Below are 24,536 nucleotides of genomic sequence, written 5' to 3' on the forward strand. Positions count from 1 at the left end.
TTCCAGGTAATTGAGAATCTCAGGGGAGTTTCTGATGCTGGAAAAAATGTGCAATATATTTCAAAATAAATTGGGATGCTGATCCTCTAAGACTGTAATACTTCCTGTGCCATTAAAGTGTCTTGGATGTTAAACTACTTTGACATCACGTTAATTTCCTTTGTTCCAAAAGCCATCTGCTGCTTACTGTGTTTCTTGGGTTTCTTCACTGGGAACACTTAGTGGTTACTGTAGGTCTGCCCCTTGGGATCCCAGTCAGCACTGGACATTTGTTACACAGAGCAGTGAAGGAAATGGTATTTGCAGCACAACATGTCACCTTTCAAAGAAAGAAACCAGTGAATCTTAGCAGTACTTGTAGGTCTTCTAGTAAATGGTCTTGCTCTTGCCTGAGGAATGTGGGAGAAATTAATTTAATCAAGTTGTAAGTAAGAAATAAATAGTTTTAGAATGTATTTTTTAAAATACATTTTGAAAATACATTTTAAAGTAATTTCTTGGATTTTTGTTAAAGTGCTTGTCCTTCTGCCTTTCCTCTTAGCTACCAAGACAATGGCACCAGCTGGGCTGGTTGCCCTGGTACCTGAGAGCTGTGTGTGGTGGAGTTCAGTTGTTGAAACAGCCTGATTTGTTATGTGCCAGTACAAGCCATTAGCAGTGTGTTGTTAGGTGAGGAGTACCTTGTGTGCTGCATTGAATAAGTTCCTGTTTTATGGCTCTCATATATCAGTTATTATTATTTACTCTTTCTGCTAGTTCTCCTGGTAAGGTGTGCTGTGTTGTGTATTATTAGGGTGGAAGTTTCCAAGGCTTTCTCCTTCTTCCCAGAGAGTTAACCTCTCCTCCTGCCACCTGAATGTGGAAGTGTGAGTTTGCCCAGCCAGGTTAGAGCTATAATCTGTCCGTATTTAATACCTGAAGTGTGGTTTAAGGTAGTAGTTCAGCATTTCTTCCATCCTCTTCTCTTTCCCAGGCTTCATCTTCAGTCCTGGCACATTCTGAAGTGTCAGACTTTCCATTACACTTTGGTATAAAGATTCTCGCTGACCTTTGCTTTGATGCTGTGTCCTGGTTTAGGACAAATTAGGGGAAATCTCCAAAAGGGAGCCTCCCAAAACAAAACAAACCTCCAACCACCCCTCCCCCAATACCGGGTTCGGGAAGGAATTTCTCGGAGGAGCAAAGTGGAAAACAAACCTATTTATTTACAAGTAACAAAAGAACACTCCCCAACACAAGAAAAGAAAAGAAAACAAAAAACAGACTGTGTTGAAAGGGCGCCACTCTTCTTTGCAAGCTTCGGGTGTCCTGGAGCTCTCAGGTCAGGTCCGGAGCCGGTCCAGTATCTTCAGGGGAGGGTAAGAAAGAGGGAACAAGAGAAAAGAAAAAAGCGCAAAAAGCAAGCAAAGCGGCTAGCCAAGCCAAGCAGCAAAAGCAAAAAGCCAAAGAGGCCTGGTCAAACCCTCCCTCCTCTCTTCCCCGCCCCGCCGCGGCAAGACGGCTGCGGGGGGGGGGGGGGAAGAGAGAAAAGGCACAGCTGCCAGACACAACACACGATATTGGGATAAAGGCTGTCAACCCACGACACGCTGGAATTTTGTATAAACATCTCAGGACTACATTCACTTTGTTTTAAACTCTCTCCTATGAAACATGCTGGAGGGTAAAATTCTCTTCCCATACAGTTATAATAGCTGTAACTGAGGCAATACCAGTTTGCCCTGTAACACTTCACATTTACATCAAGGGTAAAGAATTCAAGATTTAGTTGGTCTGTTTTTACTTGATTTATTTCAGCTGTTCCTCTTACTGAGAGACTGAGGGTTGAAGCAAATGGAGTAGCTACTATGGGATCACAGTATAATCAGACTATTTAACCTATCAAAGAGTGAGAGAACACTTGGCTGCTGATCCTCACTCACTCCATGAGGAGAGAGCACAGGTTGTCTTTCTCCCTTGTAAATGGGCAGAGGGAGCAGCAGTGTTTTAGAAATAAATCAGCTTAGTTCAGCTTGGAAGTAAAGAATGTATTTTGACAGTGATGAACCATTAGAACAAGACACAACTGGCAGAGTCTCCATCTCCTGATGTTTTTCTGTTTGAAATGTGTTTGTAAGCTCTTCAGTTACTGAACTGACACAGATTTACTGCTGCACATATTCAGGTCAATGCTGAAGTTGGGGTCTCATCTCCGAACTCAAAATTGAAAATCTTCATGTACATCTAAGAAGTTGTAAGAATAACTTGTGATGTTGTAAAACCTGTTTTAACTCCCTGAAAGTAATTGTAAAACTGAGGATGGACTTTGGCCTCAGTGTTTGGCTTTCAGATTGCTCCCTCAGCCTTCTCTTACCTTGGGGCTTCCTATCTAACCCTCACAGGGGAGATTGCAGGCATTCCCGTCTGTGTGGTTAGGACAGGAGCCAGGGGAACACTTCCAGCCTGCCTCTGTGGGATGGATGCTCTGGGGTATCTTATTTATTTGCATGTACTGAATCTGATTTCTTGTTATCTGAGACTTTAACCTTTTCCCATATTATGTAGAGCCACCGCAAATGCTATTTTGGGGTTCTCTGAAGAGCTGATGACTTGTAGTGTTAAACCTTCTTCACTATAAGGTTGTAGGGGTGAGAGGGCAGAAGTCTTGCTGGGATTGATCTTTTGGAGGCATTTCAGTCTAGTTTTAGATTTACTAAACTTAGTTGTTCTCTCTTAGTGCACAGGAGCTCATCAATAAGCAAATACATATGCTGTGGAGATGTAGATTTCTTTATCATACTGAATATTGACGTGAATATTTCTGCCAGTTCCAAAGAATTGAGTCACGCTGCACTTAGGCACAAGAAGACTTTGCTCTTTGTTGTCTCACTGCTCCTTTATAAATACTGTTCAAATCTACTGGCTTCTGTTATTAATCCTTCAAAAGTGCTGTCTTCAAAGCAGAAATTATCTTACCTGTTTATAAGAATGGTATGAGTTGCTGGTGCACAGCCTTACATGTGCTTAAGATTGGGGTAAAAATCATTGTCTTTTGATGATACTTTGTGGCATAGAAATGACTATATCTTTTCAAATTTTTTTACGTAGGTATTAAAACATCATTCACAATTAATTGCTTTGGTATCCTTTTCATGACATAATAGTCATTCTATTTCTTCTACCCCCACACTTTAAACAATCTCTCTCTCTGTTGAGACAAAGCAAATGCCACAAAAGTAATAAAAATTATAAGCCCTGTAGTGTAAAGCAAATCTAAAACAAGCCAGGATGGACATATTTTTACATACAGCCTAAGTTTAAATTTAGTGCAGTGGATTGATCCCTTACTTAGCATTTAATAAAACAGGATTCAAAGGTATTTATATCTAAATAAATTACTAAAACTAATTTTGTTCCTCCTGTTATATGTACGACAGTGTAAGACCTTTGCATTGTAAAGGGAAAGAACGTTTGAATTGCAGTCTTAAGAGGAATTGCTAAAAGGGATGTGTCACAGCTTGAGGACTCTCCTTGAGGTCAGTGAAGAGTCTAGGCTGGGAGGGGAGTTAGAGTATCAACAGGGTACAGATATGAAACTCAACAGTATACAAGCTAAAAATTATATCCATTTATTTTAATGAAGCTCCACTGGGGATGAATTTAAACCATTCCAAAGAAGTGTTGATCTGGCATTTTACAGCTAGGGTCATGTTTCTTATGCTGAATGCCAGTGTTCAGTTCTCAAATGTCAGAGTTGTTTAATTACTTAATTTCACCTTTTAATTTTTGGAAGTATTTAAAGTGTTACCAGGGGGCATTCAAGTGAAAAGGACAAGCCATGTGTGTGTTCATTCTGTTTCTTTTTGTGTGTATTGAAGTAATACCTATCTACACTAGTCATACCTTACTGTACCTCCAATATACAGGCATTGGGTAAATATTGCATGCTTTGTAATCATCCATCACGAGAGGATGGGGGGCCTGTACCTGTATATGTCAGGGGTGCTTGCAGGCTAGGTCTAATGGACAGCAGTAGCCTGGGAGGTCTGAAGGCACCCTGGGCCAAAGTGATGGTTAGTATTATTACTGGCTCTAACACTCTCTGCAAACACCACTGTGGGAGGCAGCATTTGATTTTCTATTCTAAGCTCTTTTCTGACTGTTGGAGGCATTTGAGCAAAACATAAATGTTCTCACAAACCACTTTTTATTTCCACAGAACTGCAGGAAAATAAGAAACATTAATGATAATGTTTTAGCTCAAGTGCAGGATAGATCCATTAAGACAGGAAAGTGTAGGTGCCTTCTTATCCTTTAAATATCTCTCAGGATGAGGTGTGCCCACTGTCATATGAGGTGACCCTTCTGCCCACCCATTACTGTAGATGCTCTGAGTTTAGGAAGTAAAGAATGGTACTTTTTGTTAATGGATGACCTAAGTTAAAACGTGTCAAAAATAAAAATATGCACACTTTGATTTTGCACTCGAATTCTCAAGGGTTTTGGTGTAGATTATTTACTACAGCTCCCAGGTGGTAGCTAACAAGAGATTTGGGCAATAGATAGTTTTATGTCTGCACAGCTGAGTAGTTGGGCATTAGGAGGAATTTAGTTTTGAGATGGGGTAAACAAAGAAGTTAAATCACAAGGATCCAATCAAAATTAAAGGTTCAAGATCATCTTTAGATACAATGAATACTAGGACAAAAATAAAAATGCCAAGATCAGGCATTTCTAAGATGACACAGATGGCTTCTCTTAAAAGGCTTTTGGTCATTCTGTGCAGGTCATCCACAGCAGTCAGCTGTTAGATCTCTGCCCTTCCCTTTTCCAGATTCTGTTCTCTTTTCAGTGTCCACTTACTGGTAGCAGCAGTGTCTACTTAGCAGTCTTCCTACTTGGAAATCTATATTTACTCAAGATAGAGTAAAGAAGGTACCTGTTGGTACTTACTCTTTAAGCATGTTAAACCTGGGTTCTGGGATGTATAGTTTTGATGATTTATTAGAATAATTTTATAAGCACTCAGAAATAATTTAAATATAACATTTCTGTGCCCTAGGAAAGGGACTGTGCTGACTAGCCTTGAAGGTGGCCTGTTCCTCCTTGCTTACCAGAGGCATATGATTGTGATGCCTTTCAGTGGAGCTGATCTCTTTCAGTATGACAAAATAGCAAGAACATTAAACCCATAATGAAGAAATACAATTTTAGTGAAACGATTATGCCAAATTACAGAAATGATAAATATTTTTAATAGGTAGATGTGGATGTAGAACAAAACAGCAATGACCAATGCAGTCTCCTATCCCAATATATTTTGTGATTGAATCTTCAGTGCTGGGGTGTTACTAGAGGTAATTCTGTATTTTGCCTTCTAAAAGTATCTGAGGGATTTGATGTGATCTGTGTAGCAGAACAGCATATAAATTTCTGAGAGCCCTGGGTACAGTGTTCTGCTGATGTTGCTGTTAGACAACATGCATGAAGGCACATCTGCCATGGCTTTTTTCCTGGCTCTAGTAGGGGGTGAATAGGCTGCAGGGGTAGAATAACAGCATTTGCTAACATGGTGTTGCCATAAAAAAATCTCCTAGGTGAGGAGGCTTTTGAAGTTGGGGGACAAGGACACGTGTGAGGTGAGCAGTTGCTGGGCACTCCTGTGGGGAGCCTGGTGCCAGAGCCATGGCTTCAGGCAAGTGTGATGGTCTCTTCCACACTGCTGGATTTGTCTTGTGCACTGCAGCAGGAGGGTCCCTGCAGTGCTCCTGAGTGTTTGGCTGCCCCAGCACATACTGTTCCTGAGATGTTACTGAGACTTTGGCCTTGTGCTTGGGACTCCTGGCTATCCTGCAGCCAGTGTAGAGTTAGGTATGTATGCCCTTGATTCATGGATTTATTAGCTGTAAGCACAGAAAGGACCCTAGGATATGGCTCCAAGCACTGTATGGTGATGCAGGAGAGACACGTTCCTCTCTTGTCTCATTTTTTAATTGTGTGGCTTCTTTGTGCTCAAATGGCTTGCCTTGCATCAGGAGGGTTAGACTCCATTTCCTACTTAGTTCTGCTGAGGTGGGGCACTCTCCCTGTAACTTCTTATCCTGCTTATTTTTCTGCCTCTTTCCATCCTTCATTTCCAGATGGAAATTTTGGTGTCCAACAGTCAGGTTTTTAGAGCCCTGGTTGCCCTGTCCTTCCTGTCGTCTGTAGGGCAGCCCTCCTTCGCTCACCTGCGGAGAACCTGGTGCTTGCTATGAGGACAGACAAGTTGTTCCCTTTCTCACTACCACACTTGATTAAATTCTTCACTTCAAGTCCCTAGGCTCTCACTGCAGCTCTAGGTGGCCGGTGGGATGGGCTGCCAGGCCAGCTGCTGCTGGCAAGGCTCCCAGAAGGACGTCCTGGGCAGGAAGGGCTGGATTTTGGTGCGGATGCTCAATTTTTGTGCGCCCCAGTTTCCTCTGTAATTAGATTAATTAGGGCCTCTGCTTCCCTCTGAAGGTGAAAAGAAATATTGGTACCTCCCTCCAGTGTGTTTTAGGAAAAAAGAGGAGACAGAGGAAAATAAAGCTATTACATTGGCATGGGGGCTTACAGGTTATTCTGCTTGAGCAATCTTGGTTTTGCTGTAAGATTCCTTTGGCTGTAGTAGAGTAGTAATTATTACAATTAATTATGTTTAGATGGGCCATGTGGTATTTGAAATGGAAGTGGGCACACTGTACTGTAGGAATGGAAACATGCAGCAGCCTTCTCTTGATGGTAAATTTCTGACACAGCTTGGGACAAGAGGATTTAGCTGAGACCCCAGATTGAGATTTTTGCGCACATGTGACTTATTCCTTTAAGCAGCATTGAACTTGACCTGTGATGGGGCCAATCTTGCCTCCCCAAATTTAACTGGTTTTTTTATAGTATACACAGATTGATCATTTTAATTTGATGCCCCACCTCCAGAGTGCTTGCAGTGTTGATGGTTTTGGAGAGCAGCATACAGGATTTTTTGGAGGTAATAAAATGGGAAATCCAATTTGCAATTGCAAAGCAAGCCCCTGAGTGAAGCATAACATTCCCAGCAGCCCTGGTCAGAGGGCTGGGGCTAATTGCTGCTCTGGCCGGCTTCCCCAGCAACCTCTGCGTGAGATCTGGATGCTGAGAGCACCAGCCTGCGCCTTCAGCCAGCACAGATTTAGACACACTGCTTTCTAGCTTATTAGGTCCTCTTTGTCACAGCACTTAATCCTTTTTCCTGATCCCTGTTAGAGCAGGGCTGCTGAGTCCCCTAATAAAGCAGAGAGGCGCACTGAAGCGTGCGGCGGGCGCTGCCGCCAGTGCCTGACTGACGGCTGTGGGGGATGCTCCTGCCGCAGACAGCTGGCAGATGAGCTTGTTAAGGTAACAGTGACTCCTGACTCCCTCATAGGCTGGTATGAGATGCTTGGCATCTTTTCACACCGTTTAATGGCCTGTCTTTAATTGTGTTAACCCCTTTTACAGAGCGGAATACACCAAGGATTAGCTGTCACGCAGAATGTGTAGCCAAAGTGAGCAGTGAGCACAGGGCTTGAAGCAGCTCCCCTTGCCTGCACTTGCACACACCCTTTCATTTTGGAAAGCTGTGGTGTCAGATTGATTTCAGATTCCACCAACAGCCTGGCTCAGTCAGTCTTCAAAACTCTGTAAATATTTTTTGTTTTGTTCCCCTTAGTTAAAGATTATTTTTGGTTTAGTTCTTGTTGATTTATGGGGGAGTGGTAGGCCTCTCTTCGTTGTAAAATTCGCCAAAAAAAATTGAAAATACACTACAGATTTCTTAATTTGAAGAACACAAGGAAATATTTCAGTGGCTAGGCTATCCTGGAATTGAGCACTTTGTATCCATACTCATGAGAGGATTGAGTGGAGCACGTGCTATTTTTGGGCTCAAGTGGTAAACTTTTACAAAATGAACAAAAAAGCCCTGAGCAAGCCCATGGCAGATCTCTTACATCTTCTGTCAAGAATCAGTAAAACTGCCATGTTACAAGAATGGCATTGTCTGTGCTGTTGTGAGTGTGTGTCACTCTAACCACAGATCAGAGTGGGATCTTGGTGTAGACAATGTTCTGGGCACTGGGAATGCAAAAAGCCCCTGGAGCAGGGATTGAGGAATGCTGTGCAATGCTAAGCTTCAGCAGAGCAGACTTCTACCAGAGAATCATTCTCCTTTCATTCCTGCAGGTCATAGTGGAGATAGTGAACAGATGCATTATCAAGTCACAGTTAAAAGTAATTTAATAAATAAGTGGGCAGAGTTCAACCCTGCTTTGCAGTGCATAGCAGCACTGAAACAAGTAGAGTGGAACTGCATCCATCATGATAGGAACTACTGTGTCCTTCTATTTCTCCTTGCTGAGACTGAAATATTTGCTGTTATTATAGTTGCACTCTCTGAAACGAATAAAAAGTTTTTACATTCACAGTAAGGTATTTCTTTCAAGTTTTTCATGTTTCAAATATTTTTCATCTGATGTTTTGTTTAATCTGTTTCAGGTAATTTGGATTTGACTGGTCAAAAACAAGTCTTCAAAGCAGAGAACAATCCCTGGGTAACTCCTATTGCTGATCAGTTCCAGCTGGGAGTATCTCATGTTTTTGAATACATTCGTTCAGAAACATATAAATAGTAAGTATTACATTATATATTGTAGCTGGGTTATTTATTTCCCTGTAGTGTGTTGGGCAAGGTGTTACAAGCTGCACACATCTTTCATAATACATGCAGTAACTTGGTATTCAGGACAAATATGCAAGCCTGTACATTTATATTAAGGAATTTTGCCAAGAAGAAGGTAACTGTCATGTAGACAAGTTAGGAAAGCACAAAGACTGTTTGATACTGTCCCGCATTTTTAGTTTATTTCTAAGAGCTGTTATGTAACATGAGAGATGTGAAAGAACAAGTGTTACAAGCCTTTTGATAAGTACTAATTTTAAGTATGTTCAGTATGGCTTTATAGATTGAAATAGATATTTGTAAATGCTTTTGAATGCAGAGATATGAGAGATATCCAGACTTTGATCATGGTTTGATCTGGACTAATTTGTGAAAGTCTACAATCTTAGTAATTCAAGTACAGGTACTAGTGTTTTCTTCAACGGTGTAAATGTGTGTGCTGGGCTTCTTCATTTTAATGCAAGATTCCATGTACAAATGCAGACCATTAGTTTAGAAAATAATGTCTTTAATTATTCACTAAATTGTAATATTTGTTTCAGTAAAGATCTCCATGTTATTCTTCAGATGGGAAGTTATTTTTCAATGTCTAGCAACTGACTTGATGCTGTCTCCCTAAGAGCAGTGGGTAGTACAACCTGGATTGGAAAGTTAATTTTTGCATTTTGCCTTTATTTAAAAACTGTATTTTAATAATTCAGAAGCATTTCTGACAATCTTTTATATGGTTGCCGTCTGAACAAAATTACCAGAGAAGGGTATTCACAAGTGACAGTTGTGGGATTCCAATTAAATAACTGAGATGCAAATTTCTGTAGGAACTAAATGACCCAACAATGGCTTTTGTAGGCTATTGCTCTTCATTTACAGAATTTTAAATGAAAAGAATCACAGATGGAAGAGTGGTTGCAAGAATTGCGTGTCTCAGAAGGGTGCTGATATTTATGCTGTGATTCGTGTTCTCAAGACAGATTTATTCATAGATTTAAGTAGGCTGCAACACCCTTCTTGCAGTAGTACTCTGTACTACAGACATGGTGTAGGGAAGCAGCTGCCTGTCTCCTTGGACCATGCCTCCCCACTGTTCACTGTGTACCTGCATCTCAGCTCCTTGATCATGCTTGATAATTTTGTTTTGTATTGTCAGTTTTATATTTCTCTTTGCTGAGCAGTGTGGTTTAGGGACCCTCATGCACTTCTCTCAGGGACCACTCTGGGCATCGTGAAGACAGCAAAATTTTAAGTGCAGTTTCGAGAATTTGACTCATATTTGGTTGCTGGGGAGGGGGATGGGGGGGAAGCTGTTATTATGTATCTGTAATTATTTCTAAAAAAATTAAAACGTCTAACTCTGGGTATATTAAACTGCCCTGGCAACTTTCCTGGTGTAATCAAAATTGACAAGAAGGTTCTGTATTTCATCAGTTTCCTCAGCTGTTGTTCTTTGTTCTAAGTTAGCCATATTGGGTTTGTTGTCTTACTGTTTGCTAGGTGTAGCAGTGTCTTATTGGCTAATGGGCCAATTTTTATGCTGTCCTCAGTAAATAATTGAAACCTGTATAATTATTGGTATAAGCAGAATCAGACTCTAATCATTCATAGGGAGAAAAATCAAAATCAAATAATCTTTCTGTGTCTTATTCATGATTTCTGCTTTGATCTTAGAAATTTATTTCAATAATGTGCCATAATTTTTAAAGTTTAGTGACAGAAACCAAATGCATGGAGATAATTATGTGTCAATTTTAGATTTTCAGCATATGACCATTTTATATTAAAATTATAAATAAAAAGTATCAGTATGATTTCTTAGAAAACCAGTAGTAACTTTTTTTGAGTCTTGATTTTCCTTGTTTGCCCTGCCAAAAAGAGAGTTCATGGATTTCTCTCCTGAGAAAAGATTGTCCTTTCTATTTCCAGTTTCCTCTAAATATGTGATTGAGAATTACTGGGATGCCATGTCCTAAAGACATTCCTCTGATTTCATTTGGTTTAGGAGTTAACACTCAAAGGCAGTGGCATGGTCTAGGTAACAGGTCTGGTAACACTGTTGTGCACAAAAGCAGATAGGCTCTACACTCAGAAGAAATTTAACTGGTTTTGTGGTAGAATTTTGATCTTTTCCTACTAATGACCATACAGCTTCTTCAACTGTCTTTTTCTTTCAGAGCCCTTGAACAGGTAGTGTGTCTTTTTCCTATTAAGCAAAACACAAGGTTGATATGTGAACTTTGTATTTTCCCTTGTGGGTATCTAAATAAGAAAAGTCAAGTTCTTGAGTTTTCATGTGTTTTATTGCTCATTCTGCCAAAGTAAAAAAATCTTCCAACATTTGATAGATCAAGACAGATAAACTTATTGTGAGGCAAAGCAGTAGGCTTTTCATTAATTGAATGATTGGAAAGGTTGCTGCTTAGCTAACCTCACTTGCCACACTGAGAAGATAGAACATAGATCAGCAGCTGACCATCAGACCAGTAAGTTTGCTTTCAGGTACTGGAAGATGTAGGCTCTCATAAACCAGAACTGTGCATCTGTGTGGCAGATGAATTTTGAACTCCAGAGAGAGAGATTTGTTTCCCTGTGCCCATTGTTTTTGCTAGCTGATTGGAAATACTGACTTTCCTTTTTTCATAAGTTTCACATTGTCTAGGCTAGCTAAGACAGTGAGGGTAGGCTTGCTCATACGGTCTCAAGTGCCAGGTTTCAGAGGTTCACCAGGTTGCATTTTCACTAAGGGGGTTATGCTAATAACTTTTATTTTATGTTTGCAGTGGCTAGAACTTTGCTCAGTTGCTCTTAACTTAGCCAGAAATCAGTAACTCATTAAGTCCTGGCAGTGCACTCACTTGCAGTCATGTAAATAAACCTTGAGGTTTCTGCTGATGACTGGCACAAGCCATCACTGCAGTCAGTGTCAGGGATCTCCATCCACATTCTGTGAGGCTGAACTTGGGAAGCAGCTACCAAGTAGATCACAAACCTCTTCTTTTCCTTTGTGAAATGTACTGGCTGTTTCAAGCATATTTAGTGAAAAATTACATCCCATTTTTAGCCTTGTCTTGGGATATTCATGCTTTAGTGATTAATTGATAAGTAGGGATGACACCCATGAGGGATGATTATGTCTAAAGATAAAATGTCATTTGTCTTGCATACTTTTACATTTCCACACTCCTGTTTTACATGGTATTCATTCACCAAGTATAAAACTGGAATTGCACTTTACTTCAGAAGAATGTTAACCATTGAGACCCTCAGATCTGCTCATCTTACTTTGTAGCTTCTTTCATTTCCTTTAATTTCCTTACCTTTCATGAGAAATGGTGCCCGGTGATTTTTTTCCAACCCTAATTTTTCAAGGAAGACTTGTGCTGACAAAAAGATGGGCCATATATTGTGCTGGAAAATGTGTGTGGAGGGGCTCTTAATTCTTAACAGGAAATTCAGCAGCTCTTGGCACTTTGCTAGCTTTTGTTGGCTAAAATACACCCACTGCACATTTCATCTGGTGACAGCATCATTTGGAAATAGGTCAGTTTGCCAAGTGTGTAATGATTCTTAATCTCTCTCTGCTGTGTAACTTTCTAAAACTTTAGTAAGCTGAATTTTGGCTTTGATTCTGTATATACTCAGGAGCTGCCATTAAACTCGCCGTGTGATGTTATGATAGTGTTGAAAGCAGTTGAAGAGCTTCCTTAAACAGTGAGGGATAATGGCAACCTTGTCTCCTCAAAGGGCTTAACTAAATGTTTTATTTTTTATTCATGCCTTTAGTCAACTTTCAGAGTGACCTTTATGTTGTAAGCATATTCTCAGAGGATCTTCTCTGTCTAGGATACTGACAAAGAGATGATGTATTGTGTGATTTAGTGGTCACAATGTACTTAGATAAGTGCAGACAGACTTTAATGTTTGAAAGAAAACAATGAATTAAGCTCCTATGAAGAATAAAATTCTAGTTCCTTAGGATGTTCCTTAGGATTTATATAGGATAATTATTGATTTAAGATGAGACAAAACTGAGATGTACAATTGGTACCAGTGGGTGGGTTTGGTTGCTGGCATTTACAGCAATGTTTGTCCAGAAAGCTGCTTTTTGGGTACATTTCTGGAATTATTCATGTGCTCTTGATCCATCTTCATGTGGAATGTATTCTTTACATGTTTGTAACAGAAAGAACAGTAATTTTGATTTTATCACAGCAGAATCTGTTGCAGACATCAAGAGCTGATAGTCTAATCCCAGCTAAAATAAAAGAAATTGCTGGGTTCTGAGTGCATTTTTTAAATGCATTGCCCTTAAACCCAGCAATCCTCTTTTAACACTTCATGATTTTAATAATTGTTGTTTCCCTGTATGATTTCCATATTCCAGTGAGGCAGAATTACAATAGAACAGTCACACCATTTTTAAGTCTCTAGAAAGCAGGTTTTCCCCACAAGGCAGTCAGTTTGGAGTCAAGAGGCTCAACAAGATGTTTTGTGAAAGGAAGCAAGTTGCACTTTTCATATTTCCATCAGGAAAGGTGATAGAAGAGCAAGCCATTTTCAAGACTGACACATGAACTCTTAGTGGAGGAAATGGTTTGACAAATGTAGTGCTGAGCATACATTGCTGGACAGCCTTGGAACATAGGCTTCCCTGGGCAGCTTGCTCTGTGCTGGGCATTGTAATTGAAAACCCCATTTCATCAACAGTGACAGTGTGGAAAAATCCACTCTTGATTCAGCCCTCTGTGTAGAGACAATCTCCTCAGCTTCTTGGGAATGAGTTGTTGTACTGAGCCCCACTATTATGCAGTAGCTGCTTCCAGGGCAGGAGACACAGGTCGTGAAGGAGCAGATTCCTCTTCTGGATTACGTTAATGAAGAGTATTTCAGGATTTATTTTTAACAACTCAAGGAGCCTGGCAAGATACTCAGAGTAGTGCACTAAAGTACAAATAGTATCTTGACATAACTGGTGATCTTACAGTTGTTAAGCTTGTATAAGTTAAGTTAAGCCAGCTGCGTGGTTGGTGCTGTCCAATAATGTAAAGATGATAATCAGTAAAACCACCTATTAAGGAGTCGAAAAGAGGTCAAACAAGTGAAGAATCCATATGTTGGTTCTTGGGAAGCATGTTGGGAAAGTGGGAATTGGCAGCAGGTGATAGGGAGGCATCATCAAGTTGAACTGATATGAAGGGAGATAGTCCTGAAATGGTGTTACTTGTGCAGCACGGCCTAGGACCTTCAAGAATCTGATTTTTTTATGCTGGCACAAAAAGCAGGAGTATTTAAACTGTGTTTGCTGATGGTGCAAAGCTAGCAGCATAAAAAAGAATCAGCATACCACTCAGTAAGAATTAGCAAACAAAGAGGAAGGCTTGGCTGTATTAGTTGCAGGCGAGCCACCAGTGTGATATGCTGGAGTGAGGAGGAGAGAAAGATAAGCACAGTCCCCAGAGCTTGGCTAAAAGAGTGGAAATTTTCCAGTACAGAAAAGGAAATATTTTGCAGTTGTGGTCATCATGTTCATAAAAGGTGAATTCAGGCAGGTACAGACAAAGTGTGAAAATATAATAGGATAGTGAAATGAACAGATATTTATTTAGCAAAGTCAAGCCTGATAACAGAGCTTATGGCTGTCATTGGAGGGGAGAGGAGGAAGAAGAAATTTCATTTAAGGCATAAAAAATGGTGGACATAGGAACAAATAATAATAAGCTGGTCAGGAGTATGTTTGATGGGAGCCCTCTAATTATTAAGGGAGCAAGGTAATAAATAAGCTTCTGATAGAAATAGTCGTGCAACAGAAGAAATGAAGGCCAAAATCTTGTTTCAGTGAGCCCCAATCAGTTGGGCAGGAGTAAATGATGTGATTACTTGTGGCAGAGGACAGCATGTGATGTAGGCAGAGCTTGCATTCACATTTCCTCATAGTTGAGTGAAAAATTCTGATGACACCCACATATATATTCAGATAACTGCAGAGTGCCACTGATATTAAATTAAAGGAGGCAAAGCTCTTTCTTATGTTACTATGAAGAATAATTATGCATATTCCTCCATTTAATAACCTGTTTAAGTAAACATATATGGCAGTTTTGTACAGTAGTTTATAATTACTGACAATTTTTCATAGCCTAAGAACTGTTATAACAATTCTAAGTTATATATTCATTATATATAACTTATAATTGTTATAAGTTATATATAAGGAAAAAATCATTTGAGGTTATGAAAGTCTTACTGACTTGTTTTTGCACTTAGGCTGTAGAGATACCTAGAGAGAATGCTTTTCTTTGGCTATCTCTTAAGTAAAATTAAATTACCCAGTCATTGTCTAATCTTGTGATGGTAGCAAAAAGAATTGGGTGCAGTTAATTTCAGGTGTAATATCAAATGGTTTGTATTCTGTACTTCTTGGGGGAATAAGGATCATATAGAAGAACACAGACCAGTTGATTGAAACATCTGTAGATCCAATTCAGCAGAGCTCTGTCGGATGCCTCAGCTGTTTGTGTGATCCACAGAGGTCAGTAAACATCTGAAGAACTTGGATAGTTCTGGATAGACTCACTTGGATAGTGAGTCTACCCTGGCTTGCTAAGAAAGACAGGCCATAATAAATGCCATTTACCTTCTTTATTTTTCTTTGATTTTGTATCTAGTATTCTTTGGTAGTTTGTGGATGCAGTGGTTAAAACCCCAGACAGCAATTCAGAAGCACATGGCTGTTCACTCCTTCCCATGCACCCCATGGGATGGAGAGGAGAATCAAGAAAGGAAAAAGCTTGAGTTGAGATGAGAGCAATTCAATAATTGAAACAAAATACATACAAAAATACTACTGACATTGAAATATAATAATAATAGTAATGAAAAAAATAGAAGAATAAACCCCAGCAATTGTTGCACAATACAATTGCTCACTACCCACTGACCAAAGCTAAGCCCATCCCTGAGCAGCATTCAGTCTCTTTTGACCAACTCCTCCCAGTTTCTGCACTGGGTATGGATATTCTGTGATGTGGAATATCCCTGTGGCCAGTTTGGTGAGCTGTCCCAGAGGTGTTCCCCTTCCCTTCCCCAGATTCTTGTGCATCTCCTCACGTTCAGAGCATGAGACACTGAAAAGTCCTTGGCTCAGTGCAAGCACTACTCAGCAACAACCAAAACATCAGTGTGTTACCAACATTATTCTCATCCTGCATCCAAAACACTGCACTGTAGCAGGTACTAGGGAGAAAATTAACTGTGCCCCAGACAAAGCCAGGGCAGTGGAACAGAAGATTTCATGCATTAGTTTTCTCTTAGATGCAGCTCTACAAATACTTCTAGAACCAGTATTCTCACTGTTCCTGGAGGGATTGCTCATGTTCATATACTGACAGCAGGCACCATTAGTGAGCATCTCTTTTCCCTCCTCATTTGCACTCTGATTGTCCTGGGCCTGTACAAAAATTAAGGTGGTGTTGTGTGTCCAACATTCCATTACTGGAGCTCACAAATATTTCAGTGCCTTTTTAGCCTGGTATCTTTACCGTTTGACCCCTGACATGGATGTAACGTCTGTGCCAGTGGTAGCTGTGACCTCATTTATTTGAGCATGGTTTCAAAGACTGGGTAAAGGTAGTGGAAGAAAGATGACCTCAATGATCTATGTTGGGTGGGAATTTCTGAGATGCCACATCTCCTGTGAAGATGAGCTCATGACAAATTGAGCTTCTCTAAAAGGATGGCAAGAAGCAAGATCCATCACAGCTCAAAAGTAAACAAGTATTAATAGTCCTGATTCACATATTTTGATCACGTACCAGTAAAAAAATTTAAATTTTCCAATAAAAATCTATTCTCACCCTGATGTGGGGAAATATAAAAATGTCATCTATGTTTGGTTCTATTGTATTGAAGACATGGTACTGTATATTTTATATGAAAATGCTGATTTGTATCCCAACCACATGTTGTATTTATTGGCTGTATTTTAAAAATTGATAAATATATTAGTACATTATTTTCAACAGCGAAAATAGATGACTCAGAGTCCTGACATCTTTAGACAACATTTACATGCAAATCTGTAACTCTTCCCTAAAGAAGAGCTAACTGGAACCCATGTCGAAAGATAAACAATAAAAACATTATGTCTGTATGTTTTTGTTTATATATTGCTAAGATGGATATGTAATAAAACCAAAGCTATCATTGATGTACCTGACAGATATAGATACTGCACATATAAATATTGGTGTAACTACTGATTCTGCTGTTCCCTTTGATATGAACTTCATATAAAAGTTTAGAATATTATGCAGTAATCCATTTGCCATGTCAAGGATGATAACCTAGAGTTTATGTCACTGGGGCAGACATCTGGAGCTGTGTTAGAAGTGAAATTGGAATGAAGTGAGTTAAGTGCAGAAGCTGAAACCAAAGCTAGGGAAACACAAGAAGGATACATGGTTTGAGTAGGGAAACAATACAAAGTTGCATCAAACTATAGGGCAAGGCAAGATCACTAGCTGAGTTAAAAATTAGTGGTAATTATGATAAATCCAAATTGAGTAATAAGTAGACGTGTACAAAAGAAACTGGAAAGCAGCAGAATCAAGGACCTGGCGTAGAGAACAGCTTCTTAGACCCCCTAGAACCTTGGGATATAAGCAGGCAAGCAAAGTAAGATGTGCAGCTGCAGGCAAGTGGCACCTTGGGCAGGAAAAATGATAGAGGAGATTGAAACAAGTTTCTGCAGTGGGAAAGAGGCCCCATCCAAAGTGGCATCTGTCTCTTACCCATTGGAGAGACTACTTATAACTATCTGATTATGATAAATCTGGGAAACTAAATGGGCCCTTTCCTGAACTGTGATAGATTATTAATGACAAGGGAAGGAAAGTCATGTTCTGTTATTTTTCTGTTCAGTGCAAACTGGGTGATAATTTAGGGAAGATGAGTTTTTTCTCAGTCCCTCAAGTAGAAGCCTGACCAGCATTTTGTTGTGAGAAATGGTTTTAAACATCCAAACCTCTGGGCATGCACCCAGAAGATTTAGAAGACTTGACTGACAGAGTCTGGACTCACCCAAGTTGTGTCTTAATTAAATTACTGTGTCAACAAAAGACCCAAAAAGTGACAGAAGTACTAGTATCTTTCCAGCATCAAGGAAGGTGAATAGACCAATTGGGTTATTATGGACTAAAGTTTACTCTGAAATTAATTTTGGGTTAAATAGTGAGAAGGAGGCATGGGATTCTACTAGTGATTATACAAATAAAGTGACTGTAATATGAATGTCATTAATGCTGTTCAAAGTACAACTATGATTTTCAGAATTTTTTCCTAAAGAAATATTAAATATTATAAATATTGTATGTTTGGTTGGTCAAGGCAACTCTCTAACCATAGAATTTTATGAGGCATTTAGCTTGTACAGCTGCACAACATTGTCACTAGAAAATGAGCACTGCATAATTTCAATAAAACATTAAGAAGAATTATCAACACCCTCATAGGTCTTGGGAGACAATAACCAAAGAGAATGTTTCTGGTGAGGCCCACAGAGATCTGACCTGGAGTCATTAAATGTTCTCTTTGGGTATTTGGAAGGAAGTACACAGTTGTTTTTGATGACCTGGAAGTTGGTGGAAGATAGCAGTGAAGGCAGGGGCTGTCCTGTGTGATTTAATGAACTGTGCCTATACACAGTGTATTTTAAAGCAGCTTAATGAAGAATTGTTTATCTGTGTATGTGTATATTGTGTGGTTAGGATTACAGGAGGAGATAAAAACAAGTGGATACATCTTTCCAGAATGCATTCCACCCTGAAAAACATTTAACAAGATATAGCCAAAGTGCACTATCAGCTCGCAGTTCAGTGTTATATCTGAAAGGTTTGGCTGAATTCAGCATCAGCCCCAGCTGATGTGGCAAGTAGTAAGTTCTTATTCCCATACTCACTAATCTGATATCAGCTGGGGCTGATGCTGAATTCATTCTGGTATCAGTAGTTTTAAAAGGAATGTTAAAAATGTGTTTAAATACCGACGCCTTGATTATTTGAGAGCAGAAGTCAAGCAGATGAGGAAAGGAAAGCAAGGTACAACTTGGTAGGGCAAGCTTCCAGGGAAAGTAACCTATTCATTTTTCTTTTATTGTGCTTCAGTTGCCTCAGGATGCTTTCTGGGAAGGTGTGTTTTAGAGCAACATCTCAGTGTGAAGGTTATTGTATGATCCATGATGGATTTTAAGACACTGTGTGTAGTATCCAAAGGTAATGATCTCTTGCCTGATTTTAGACTTTACCAGAACTGCCACAGTTCTGGTGTGGCCTTGTATCCAATAGTGCGTTCTGCTGCCCTGACTGCTGTGGGCATGGTGAGTCCATCATCTCCAATGGATTCAGGGGGTTCTCTCAGCATTTCTGGGGGGCGTTGTTGCCAACCAAAGGCAGTATGTTCAAAATAGATGCACTTCAGAAATTAAGCTGATATCCTTTGAGGGTAACTCACCTAATCTTGTTTGTTTTGATTTTGGGTTTGTTTTTTGTTTGTTTAGGTTTTCTGGTGTTTTGGGTTTTTTTTTTTTTTTTGGTACGTGTTTCTGGTTTTAGTTTCTTTGGTTTTGTTTTGTTCTGTTTTGGGGGTTTTTTGTATGTTGGAGGGGATATTGCGGGGAGCAGAATTTGGACTTTACAGTAGGTAAAAAAGAATAGAGCATTTTAAAGGAAATCCTTGAGACAGCAAGAGGGTGAAGAATAGGTTGGAACTGGCAGACAGAGCAATACTAATTGAGGCCTAATTCCACTTAATAAGGTATTTCTGGTAAAATGGTGCAGCTAACAGTAAATAGTGGTCTCTTAACCCTTTGTAATCTTCAAAATTCAGTTGATTTGCTTTCTTGTTTTCTTCTTCAGATTGGTTCTTTATAACCAAACAAGAAGAGTTACTGCACACATTTGCTGGTTTTATTTGAGAAATAAATTTAAAAGTGGCGCTTTTATAATCAAGCAGATCTGTCTGCAATTTCTATTCTCTATGCAGTCATATCTGTTTTATTGCATGCTGGTTTTTACTGAACTCCAGTTTCTTCCTTCAGTTTCACATTATTTCACGTTTTTGTGTGATCTTTAGCAATTTTTTACCCTTCTGGTAAGGGCTATCAGCTAGATGGAGAAGTGTCCCTAATATTATGATTGCCTTTATCAACCATTTATCTAGTGGAAGGCTGAGGTTGGAATTATTCTGGTGTAGTTTGCTGTAGCCACTTGTAATACAAACTCTGATAAACTTTTTTAAAGCCATGGTTTTATTTTAACAGGTATCACTGTCATCCTGTTCATATGCACTTTTACAGCCCTGTACACCTAAAACACAGTGTGGAAAATGGTTATGATCAGATTTCATTTTAAATTCTTGTCATTAAAATTAACTTCTTTTTGAAAAGTATAAGCTGAAAAGCAAGAACTTCTGCTATATATGACACAGGATTTCTGCCCTGCATTTGAATGCTTTCCTCTGACCAAACAAGAAATGCCCTACTGTTAAAGCTGGGAGTAGTCAAATTTAGGTGCTGTGTAGGCAACACTTTTTGACTACAGCTTTGGATGTCTTTGTTTGTATTCTGTACCCCACCACTTTAATTATTGAATCCTAAAAATCTGATATACTGAAAGTCAGTGTCAATTATGCCAGGAAAAAAATACCCTGTAATTTTTCTTCTATGTTACAATTGGTTGGAAAAAGAAGTTGAAGTCTAAAGTGAAGTGTGCAGGAGCATAAACAGTAAATAGGATCACATAGTATACTGACCATTTCACTTGCTCTGGCACCACAAAAGCAATAATAATTAATGCAGGAATATTAGCCCTCTTCATAGTTTTGCCACGTGTTTTAAAAAGCTGTCTCCAGTGCTGAATGTAAACTTAGCATTTGTTTCACCGACTGTGGAACAGTGATTCCCTAAATCCTTTTGGTTATCTGTAGTAATCTTTGATCAGGTAGGTTTTCAATCCTATAAAAATACATCTTGCACCAAATTGCTGTTGCAGGATGGTAAATATATGCAGAAGTAAATGAAGCAAATCCTCTACCCAGTGCTGTAAGTGTGGTTCCTCTTGGTAGGAGGAGGATATGCTTGATCTGTATTCACATTCTGGGGTACTTTCTGCACATCAAATGTTTTGGGAATCATCCAAGGTAAGAGAGTGGGATCCAGAACTCTTCAAAGGTGTGTTGCAAGAACCTGCTACCTACAAAGACTCCAAGGAAGGAAGATCACAGTATAGAATTTAGGCATGAATAAAAGTGTCAGTTTTGATTCTTAATGTAAAAGGGATTTTGCTTAAAAAAGCTGCAGCTCTTAGAACATGGGGTTTAGTCACCTTTCAACTGGATCTAATTTCCAAGCTAAATTCCAAATGTGAGTTTTGGGTATTGGGATGTTCTGTCTCCTGTTAATTTCTCAAAACTTCAGATTTACGCTATTGTTGACTTTTAAAAAAGAAAAAGTATGCAAGGAATGACGGTGCTGATCCTGAATATAAATTATATCAAGCAAATTGATGCAAGATAAAATTACCAAATCAACCTTTTTTAGTCTATACTTTATGGAATATCTAAATCTATGTTTGGCAGTAATTTACTCTTGCCCATGAATTTCTGACAGTTTAGATTCTTTGGTCTTATTAATCAAAGTAGTCAGCACCAGAGCAATTTTTATGAGACTCACTAGTCATAAAAAATTTATTATCAGATAAATCAAAGAAGCAACTAGTATCTTAATAGGGTGAACAAAGTGGCATGTAAAAGATCATTCAAGACTACATGCTTTTGACACCTGTGTATTGCATTTAGTGCTGGAGTCAGATGTTCTGCTTGCATTTTCATTAAAATACTCATGACCATGACACAATTGCTGCCTTTAGTACAGGATGTTTCTTCTTCTTTTTATATATATATATATATACATATATATATAACGTATGTACATAGACACACACAGACGCATGTAGATATACATATTTATCTGTGAGTGAAGCAGTCATGAGAACAAAAAGTCCCTTTAAGTTGTCCCTATAGTGAACTGAGCACCTCAGGGATCAAGACAGTTCACCAAATAACTAAGCCATGCTTTTGAGGCCCAAAGGGGAAGGGCTGGGTCCTTGGGCACCACTGTTGCTGATGCCAGGCTCCTGTGTGCCCCAGCTGGTGCTGGCTCTAATGTGACCATGAAGCAAGGGTTTTCAGGGGCTGATATTGTGGGAAACTTATTTTGGCATCTCTAGTCTGAATTACCCCTTGAGCTCGCTGCCTGGCAGCCAGCACTAGCCCAGAAGCAGCAGTGCAGCCACAGCAGAGGTGGCCCAGCTGAAACAGGTTTATGCTTCAGGGGCTGGTGACATCAGCCCCTCAGCCATGTGTCCAAAGGCACGAGGAGGAGAACCTGAGTCTGCTTCATGCACCAATGAAGCAAACCTTCCAAGAAGGGAATACAAGTGCTTTTAAGAACTGAAAACTTGCCCCACCCAGCATCCGTAAGCTAATTGGAAGTGGATTTTTCTTGTGTTCAGAAAATATGGGAGGGAGGAAGTTCTGACAGCTGTGTTTCACATTAATCTGGTGATGCTGAAAATACACAAATGTCATTAATGGAATTCTTGTAGGTAGCTTTCATATGTTTTGTATAATAAAGAAATAACTGAAGGGAGATTGAATTTATTCTGTGTTAATAACAAGAAAGGATGTTTCTGGATGGCTACCTAGTGATGCAGAACTGTGAACAATACAAAAGAAACCCTACTGTTCCCTATTCCACTCAATGCATGCTTTCCCAGAAACATATTTAACTTCAGCATTATGTTTTCCTGTGTTTGTGGTCCTAAGTGTGACTGAAAATAAGGCTGCCTCTGGGATGATCTGCTTACAGAAATGCTCTTGTCTTGTAATCTTTAATGTTTGCCTCACTGGTCTGGTTCCAGTCAAGTGAGTTATGGCTGAAAATGGTTGCTATGTGTTGTTCACTTTACTGTGTATGCAATGTATAAGGGAACTAGATACAGTTCTCTTATTTCTCGTCAAGATACAGCTTTAAAAGTGTGGTTTTAAAACATACTGGTAACATCCAGTAGTCAATGCTAACATCTAACTGCAGCTGCACATTTTCTTTCTTTGTTGGCCTACTTACAGTTTAATCTGTGTGAATCTTTCTGGAAGAGTAGAATTTTATCTTCTTTTTTATTCTTGGGATGAATCTATAATGAGACATGGAATTTCTAACCTGTTGTATTTGTCATTAACATGTCAAAACAACGAACTATCTCTGTGTACTTTTTATGTGGCTGCTACTCAGTAGTATTTGCATTCAGAATAGAAAGGACTGATCTTCTCTGGTCTTGATTTTAAGATAGACTGGGGTTTAGACTGGTCCATGTTTGGCACAGCTTTTTGGTAGTAAATAGAAAACTACAGTTAAAAGACCTGTCAAATTCAGTGGATTAAAGGCTGTGATTTGAACAGTGGCTTAGGAGACTTACTTGCAATACATGTATGGTATGAGTAGATTTTTCCTAGAGTAAATTTGAAAGCATCCACTGGATGAATAGTTGAGTGGGCATTTGAGTTTCAAGTCCTTCTTTAAACTGGAGAGGTATCCAGAAGCTAACAAGGTGTGGGCCAGTTCCATGTCTGTCACAGATCTTGTGTAAGTTTAGTGACTTTTCAAAGATCTCAAGACAAGTTGTCTTCACCTCAGGGCCATAACCTCCCAAAAACTCTACCAGCAGACAAAGGTGTGTGTGGATTTGCAGTGGAGAATTGGCAGGTCAGATGGCTGCTAAGAAATCAGCCAGTCAGTGCAGACCAGCATTGGAGCACACACTTCTGTTTATTCCCTTCACTGGCAACCCTATTCACTTCATTCCCAGAAATCTGCCTACCCACGGCTTTGTTCTCCATAACTTCACCGGGATTTTCATGAGTGCCACAGACACGACAAAGGCATAAAGCTCTACTCTTCAGCACACAGAGGTCAAACAGAGTTTAGGTCCAAGATCTGACAGCCCCTTCCATGGGACTAACCACTGATGGAAAGAGTCAAGAGCTGCTCTAGTATGGAGAACTCGAGGGACTGATGGTGTTTTCATTTTCATGAGGTTGTCTCTTGTACCTTGCATTTTTATTGGAAGCTGTTGAGGGTTGAATGTGTTTGGTCAAAATCTGGCTGCTAATGGTGTATCAATTCCAAGCGATTGACTGCATAGATTCATACCTTTGGATGGGGCAGATATGTGTTTAAGCATTGCAATAATCTGTACATCCCACGTTGTTTTATGGAGGAGGGTTTGCAGGTAAAGTTTCTTATCAACCAACCTGAAACCTACAGATGCATCTTATTAGACTAGTGACAGTGACTTGAGCAATCATATTTTGACACTTCAGTTTGCAAAGATAAACAATGGCCTTTTACACATTGGTGTTGTGTTGGGATTCCCACTGAGTTATGGCTGTACTGATTGTTGCTTCTTTTTAAGCGTTGCACTACTTTATTATTTTTTCTGTAATATTTGCTTGTCAGCATATAAATGACAGACATTAATTGAAAATTCATCTTCCCTTTGCTTGGCAACTCCTGTATCCACTAATTTATACAATTATTCATCAACTTAGTTCCATTGCTTCGTTAAGCTTAATGTTTAGCTTTAATACTCTGAAACTTGGTTTGCTAGAGTTTGCCTGTGTTCACAAAGTAAGTAGTGTGAGTCACTTTCATTATTTCCTCACTGAAGAAGTTATTAGCATTTATGCATAAGAAAATGAGCCCCTCGTATCAAGGGTGAACGTTAGTAATTCTGGT

The 24,536-nt window shown here is 39.4% G+C and overlaps 1 protein-coding gene across 1 annotated transcript in view; it reads left to right on the top strand.

Annotated features, from left to right (window-relative positions):
* Positions 1-24,536, top strand: part of RSU1 (Ras suppressor protein 1) — a 102,664-nt gene that overhangs the window by 32,494 nt on the left and 45,634 nt on the right. Inside the window, exon 8 of the mRNA XM_059474099.1 lies at positions 8,512-8,644. Coding sequence (XP_059330082.1) covers positions 8,512-8,644 — 133 coding nt within the window. The remainder of the gene's footprint in view (positions 1-8,511; positions 8,645-24,536) is intronic.

Source organism: Ammospiza nelsoni, chromosome 1 (assembly GCF_027579445.1).
Source record: "Ammospiza nelsoni isolate bAmmNel1 chromosome 1, bAmmNel1.pri, whole genome shotgun sequence".
Taxonomy (NCBI): Eukaryota; Metazoa; Chordata; class Aves; order Passeriformes; family Passerellidae; genus Ammospiza; species Ammospiza nelsoni.